The sequence below is a fragment of the Dryobates pubescens genome, chromosome 31, assembly GCF_014839835.1.
Source record: "Dryobates pubescens isolate bDryPub1 chromosome 31, bDryPub1.pri, whole genome shotgun sequence".
NCBI lineage: Eukaryota > Metazoa > Chordata > Aves > Piciformes > Picidae > Dryobates > Dryobates pubescens.
Genome location: NC_071642.1, coordinates 8649996 through 8656804, shown reverse-complemented (window position 1 = coordinate 8656804; position 6809 = coordinate 8649996). Strand labels below are relative to the sequence as shown.

Below are 6809 nucleotides of genomic sequence, written 5' to 3'. Positions count from 1 at the left end.
TAGAATAGAATAGAATAGAACAGAATAAACCAGGTTGGAAGAGACCTTCAAGATCATTGTGTCCAACCTATCATCCAACACCACCTAATCAACTAAACCAAGGACACAAAGAAGGAGGGGTTGGGTTGTAGTGAGTGCTGAGGGAGCTGGGATTGTTTAGCCTGGAGAAGAGGAGGTTCAGGGGTGACCTCATTGCTCTCTACAACTACCTGAAAGGTGGTTGTAGCTAGGAAGGGGTTGGTCTCTTCTCCTAGGCAACCAGCACGAGAACAAGGGGACACAGTCTCAAGCTGTGCCAGGGGAGGTTTAGACTCGAGGTGAGGAGAAAGTTCTTCACCAAGAGAGTCATTCATTATTGGAATGTGCTGCCCAGGGAGGTGGTGGAGTCCCCATCCCTGGAGGTGTTCAAGAGGGGATTGGATGTGGCACTTGGTGCCATGGTCTGGTCATGAGGTCTGTGGTGACAGGTTGGACTTGATGATCTTTGAAGTCTCTTCCAATCTTGGTGATACTGTGATACTGTGATACTGTGAGTGCTGCCCAGCAAAAAAGGCCATCTGCTCTAGGCCCCAGACACAAGGGTTTGCCCCTCCAGCAGCAGTTCCCCACTTAACCCCCAATGCTCCTGCCCACATAGTTTCTCTAGCACCTGACACCACATGCTGGAAAAAGATGCAAAAATCATCTCTAAACACAGATAGTGAGGAAGGCACAACAGCAGCACCCAGCACCTCGCAGAACCCACCGGTGCATGAGGATGACTCAGATCAGGAGATAATAACTGTTACATCTCTGCCCAGAAAGGAACTGAGGCAAACTTATTGGAAAGCATGCACGGAGTCCCTTGTTGATGAGGCAGGAATCGTTTATTGGTACAGAACAAGCAGCTTATATAGGAAAAATTGAGCAGGGTAAGCAATTCCCTGACATTCTTGCACCACTGCTGCTAATTGAGTTTTCTCCTTTGATATGCAGCTGTCCATTGTTATCTTCATCCCATATCAGTTTGATCTTCTCCAGCATGGAGGCAAGTGTCCTCCTGTCTCGCACTTCAAGTTGTTTACCATGGTCAGCTCTTCTTTATCATCAAGCCATCCTTCCAGTATCAGTGGCCTGTTGTTCTTTCTTGTCCTGAAACTCTCCACAGATACTTTCTGCTTTCCTACACAAACTCGTCTGGATTACACATGGAAAGAGGGTAAGCCAATACTAAGATGGGCCCTGAGATGTTGGGATGAAGGTGTGGACACAGTCGACCTAGATAAGAGGGAGGTGATGCTTTTAGGCTCCCTGACTCATGAGGCTGGTCTGGACGAAAAGTTAGCCAAACTTGATGGAACACACTCTCTCGGCCTGGATCCTCAATGCTGGTACCGCTGATCCTAAAGAGCTGGTACCTCTCAAAAGATGTGGCTGGGCACCAGTGGTGTAGTGGTATCATGCAAGATTCCCATTCTTGCGACCCGGGTTCGATTCCCGGCTGGTGCATAGAGCAGTGGTGTCAGTGTAGGCACCGATTCGCACCAAGTTTTGTCCAAAAGTCTAAGAAGAAGGAGGGCTTTGTTTTCTATAGGGGATTGGATGTGGCACTTAGTGCCATGGTCTAGTAGGCATGAGGTCTTGGGTGACAGCTTGGACTTGATGATCTTTGAGGTCTTTTCCAACCTGGTTGATTCTATGATTCTATTCTATGATTCTATGACAGCTATGGAACAGGGCATTCGGTATCTGAGACAGATGGCTGTGCTGGAGATGGCCAGCTCCCTTCAGACCCAGATGAGGTGCCCATGAGATGGCCCTTTGTAAAGAAACTCACCCAGGGTGTCCTTCAAAAACATGCTCACACATTAGGAGGGATACTCCTGACTGGACAGGATGGAAGTCCTAAAACTGTTAATTTGCTAGTAACTTGAGGGAATATGAGGACAGTGTAAATCAGAGACACACAATCTCAGCCATAGAAGCTATGACTAAAGAGCTTAAGGCCTCCATGTCTGAACTGAAAAAGGGGATCTATACCTCTTTTTCTCCTTCCCTTTCTCCTTCAGAATGGGTCCAGGTTTCAGCAATCAGGAATAGGTGATCTTCCCATAGGAGATCGCCCCAAGCCAATTGGGGATGTCAAGGGGGTCTCTATGGAGGATTCTCTGTGACCATGGAGAAAACATGGACAGCTGGCATGGCCAACCCACCTCTGCCCTCTGGAACAGAGTGTGGGAACTGCAAGGTGGCCACAATGGGGATAACTCGTCCAGGAGAAGGGCTGCCCCAGTTTCCCGGAGAGGTCCCTCTCACTCAAGAGACCCCTCCCCTAGTAACACAGGACCCTGTGACAAGTGTGGGCATCGCCGCCAGCATTAGAGGTGCCCTACCTCCAGCCACGTGGAGGCCAGGGACAACAGAGTGTACTGGGATGTTAGGTCCCTTTTTGGCTCCTGACTCTCCTGGACAAGAGTAACTGCAGCTGCCTTCCTGCTCCTCTGCCACATGGTCAGGCGTGAACTTTCTCCCTGCTGCCTTCACGCCTCTTCAGAGGGACTGGTTTTGTATTCTTGTTTCTTTTTTTTTCCCCTCCCATCCATCCTTGTTCCTTGCCCTGGTGAACCATATCTGTTATTGTTATGTATATATATGATTATATATAGTATAAAAATATTCTTTACCTTTCTACTTCCAAGCAGGGTCCAAATTACTTCTTGGTGAATTTGCTCCTTCCCCTTTTTTTTTCCTCCTGTCTGTTCGGAGGGAGGAGGGGAGAGCGGGGCAAGGATCCTCAGCCTTGTCCCCATCTGAGCTCTTAAGGCCCAGTTAAGGCTCAAACCACTACAATGATACATCAATGAGAGAGAAGCCAGAGTTAATGCATGCTAGAGGACTTTATTGGAAAGGTATGGTCACAACTGAGCATCTGAATGGTGGAGAAGGAAACTCCCAAAGGAGGAGATGCCAGGGAGCAGGAACAGCACTGGGGCTGGCCTGGTGCAGCAGCAAGGGAGCAGCTGCACTTGGTTGAGGCAAGGTCAGGTGTTTAGGCCTTGTTGTTGGCACGGCAGTAGACAAGGTCCAGAATGTGGAGGACATCGAATCTGGAGCATGATCCCTGGTTGACAGTGTATTGGGGTCCTTGGAAAAGAAGAGAGGAGAGAAAGGAAAATGTCAGAATGCAACAGCCTGCTCCTGAGCTGCTCCCAGCCAGCAATGCTCTGAAGAATTGCTGCAGCAGAAACAGGAAAGGTTTGTGTCTGTGTGCAGGGGCAAGAGCATCACCCCTGAGGCAAAAGAGCTGCTGGCTCCTTCCAGACACCGTCCCTTTGCCTGCACTCACCATACACTTCGTAGGTCTCGTAGGTTGTGAGGCCTCTGCACAGGGTGGAGATCTCTTGGCCATAGGACTGGAGGTTGATGATGGGTCTCTTGATGACGTAGATGACCTCCTTTGAAGGTCTTCCTTGAACCTGCAGGAGCTGAACAGGAAATGACAACACTCAGCAAGTGCAGTGCCTCCATCCCTTTCCTGCTAAGCATATCCCTGTTCCTGCAGTGGGGCCTCGCTGCTTGGTGCTTCCCTCACAGCTCTACTGGGCACTGTCTCATCATCTGCTGTGTGACTCTGGGACTCTGGGTGTCAAGCCTGTGGAAACAGCCATGCCTCGGACTTCCGATTCCTTTGCAGGACTGTACAGGCTCCCAAGGAAGCCCTCCTCTGGAATCTTACCTTGTTCTGTTCAGCCAGTCTGGGCAGAGCATCAAAGGTGGGCATCAGCTTCCTGTCCATGGTGGAAATGTAGCAAACTCCCTCTGATGTCACTTTGGTGGCAATCACACCCTGCAAATGGAGTCAGTGACAAGTGAGGATTGAAGGGAAGAAGAAGGAATAAAGTCTGTATGGACGAGGAAAGAACTGGGGAGAGTTTTTCCCCAGAAGTTGGAGTCTGGATGCTAAGCGGAAAGAAACAAGTCCTGGAGTGTGCTGAGCTGTCTGGAGGTGATCTCCTTGTCCGTTTGCTGCACCAGCCCCGTGCCACTCACCGTCTGGTAGTTCCAGATGGATTTCCATGGCCTCAGGGTGCTCCTCTGGTCGATAACTGCCACACGCAGCTGCCTTTTGATGGTCAGAATTTGGGTGCCCACGATGACTGTGGTGTGCTGGTTCAGGTTGGGATTCTGCATGGAGAAAACCAAGCTCCACAACACTGTCAGACTTTCAGCTTACTTGGTCCCTTTCCCCCAGAGGGACTGGGACAGGAGCAAGGAATACTCAGCAAGCAGGGAATACAGCAAGAGCAGCACTGCTTGTGTGGGGTGCTGCAGAGTGCCCTGGGCCACGTTGTGATCTCAGCAGCAGCCAGCACTGCGTTTTGTCTTGGTTGCAAGTGCAGCGAGCTGGGAGGATCAGGAGCTCCCAAACCCTACCTGAGAGTTATCCTGCCCGGGGAACACCGGCCTGCCGGGGAAGACATCCTGCCCGGGGAAGACATCCTGCCCAGGGAACACGTCCTGCCCAGGGAACACCTGCTGTCCAGTTTGTTGCCCAACCTGGAAGATGCCACATTTACCTGGTAAGCACTGTGGCCCAAAGGCAAAGCTCCTGGCCAAAGCCAATCATCTCCTGATCCTATCCTGAGTGATCCCAAGCAAGATCCTCTGAGCTCTCCTGGAATGCAGCAGTCTCTATGGGAATCATTCTAGTTCCATTTCAACTGGACTTGCCTCTCTCCCTTTCTGCCATCCCATCAGAGAGCAAACTTTGTCATTAAAGTCTACTAAGTTGCCCCTTTCCAGCTTCACATTAAAATCTCTTTGGCTACTAATGGATGAGGGATTGAAACCCTCTCCCCCCCCAGCCTGTGGCTGGGTCACTCTACTTACAAAAACTCCGAGGGCTGGAGCCAGGAAGAGGCCCAGGAGGACGGTAGTCACAATCTGAAAGAGAAATGGAAACCAGAAGTGTAGCTGCAGCTCTGGCTGCCCAGTCCAGCATGAGGATCCTGCAGCCTTTTTCCTCTCCTGACCACACAGTGAGTCCTTAAGGTCCTCTTTTGCTTTTGTCTTGGAATGACCAGAGTCACCTAAAGCGACTCGTCCTTGCCTTACCCTGGACTAATGCAGAGCAGACACATGGAAGGTTGATTACAGAGCTGAATCTGGAGGTGCTGATAGGTTCACAGGTTCAGTGCTACTCTTTCTAAGGAGAACCCTCTCCCCCTAGGCATAGGCACTTCTGAGAGATAAAGGCAATTCTTGGAGTCAAAGTTGTAGTTCAGAAGAGGAAAAAAGAGCAATCTGTACTCACCATGCACTTCATCTTGACTGCAGAGCTGATGCTGGTGCAGGTGGATTGAAGGCTCTGACCTGTCCACCTTATATAGGTTGTGAGACTCAGATGTGGCAGCAACAAGTGTTGAACTAAAATAATTCTGTGATTTGTATCCTTGTCCCTTGTTCACCAATAATAATTTCCTGCTGTAAAACCTTCATTAATATGGGGCCTGTGCTTCTGCAAATTTGATCTGCCATATTCTGATAATTATTGGATAAGGATCCATTTGCAGGGAACAATTGATTATGTTTTGTTGTAACCTTCTGACCTCTACTAATCACTTTTGAAAACTGACATCAAAGCCTAAGACCAGAGATAGCCCAGGGCATACAACCCCCCACCCCAGCCTTGGTGTAGGCAAAATCAACAAGAGCCCCTGTGCTTTCCAGAACGTTCTGCCTGTTACCCTGTAACCATAGGGCCCAGCAGAACTTATGGTCCAAAGACAACATTGGCTCTGAGAGAGGCTTTGCCCTAAAGAGGCTGTGCAGGATGAAACCTTACTGATCTGGGCCAGGCACGAGAGGCCTCTTGGTTCTTTCAGGTGCCACCAGACACTGTTTCCCCTTGCCCCATCTGCATTTCTGTGGTGCTGCAAGGACAGAGGTGACCACTGCTCCTCGGGAGGCTCTTGCATGCCTGGGGTTTGTGCCAAGCTGCTGGCTTGCAGGTTGTGTGCCCCTGAGTCTGTGGCAGGGATCACTGTGAAGAGTCCCAACTGGCTCTGCAACAGCAATCCATCAGGTTCTGAAATCAGGGAGGTTTGGCTATGGCCTTGCCCCTCGTGAAGGACGGCAAGAGCTGGGCGCAGTGAGCGCAGAGCAGGCAATGGCAGCAGCAGGGCAGAGCTGAGGTGGCACTGGGTGCCTGAGGGGGAGAGGAGCAAGGGGCAGCAAAAAGGGCACAAAAAGGCTGCTGAGGCGGTGGTGGGGGCTGGGGCTGCAGCTCCTCAGCGCCTTGGGTGGGAGCAGCCATGCACATTGAGATTTGGAGCTCATCCCTGTGTCCCTGCAAGGCTGCTGGCCTCTGCTCGCTGTGCTGTGACAGCTGGGGCTGCAGATGACCTTCTGCAGCATGGACTCTGCTCAGCTCAGATCCCTGCTGCCTGGTGGGCAACATCTCTTAGAGTGCTTGGCCCCTAGTCCTCAAGGCCTCCAGAGTGAGTTTTCCTGGTGAACACAGGATGGGATAAGGGAAGAGGGCTGTGGCTGTTTTGTCCCAGGGAAAAGTACAGGAGAAGGTTGGAATATGAGAGGAGAGAATATGTCCCCAGCAGCACCAGACAATGCAGACGGGACCTGGTTTTTTGTATGGACTGGTAATTGGTGCAGGCAGGATCTGAAATCTCTATGGGAAGTCACACAGGATGAGGTCTATGTGCCTGAAGTGATTTTTGCCAGAGTTCCAAGTCAGTAACTTGTCTTTGGAATTGCCTGCACTCCTCCACAGGATGGATAAAGCCACAGCACAGACCAGTGTGGGTTGATAA

At 50.7% G+C, this 6809-nt stretch overlaps 1 protein-coding gene and 1 non-coding gene across 2 annotated transcripts; one reads left to right on the top strand and one right to left on the bottom strand.

The window, feature by feature from the left end:
• Positions 1-1417: 1417 nt before the first annotated feature.
• Positions 1418-1488, top strand: TRNAG-CCC (transfer RNA glycine (anticodon CCC)). Its single transcript has one exon. It is a non-coding gene; the product is annotated as a tRNA-Gly (tRNA).
• Positions 1489-3028: 1540 nt separating this feature from the next.
• LOC104300324 (gastrokine-1-like) lies at positions 3029-5305 on the bottom strand. Its single transcript, XM_054174912.1, has 7 exons — positions 5294-5305; positions 4870-4923; positions 4414-4536; positions 4030-4164; positions 3716-3826; positions 3326-3464; positions 3029-3123 (listed from the first exon to the last, which is right to left on the bottom strand). The coding sequence occupies exons 1-7, from the start codon at positions 5303-5305 to the stop codon at positions 3029-3031; spliced, it is 669 nt and encodes a 222-aa protein (XP_054030887.1).
• Positions 5306-6809: the final 1504 nt, after the last annotated feature.

Coding starts and splice junctions, on each gene's coding strand:
- LOC104300324 (XM_054174912.1), bottom strand. Junction 4,537..4,869: donor CTCCAGCCCTCGGAGTTTTT/GTAAGTAGAGTG, acceptor GGCATCTTCCAG/GTTGGGCAACAAACTGGACA. Junction 3,827..4,029: donor CCATCTGGAACTACCAGACG/GTGAGTGGCACG, acceptor CTCCATTTGCAG/GGTGTGATTGCCACCAAAGT.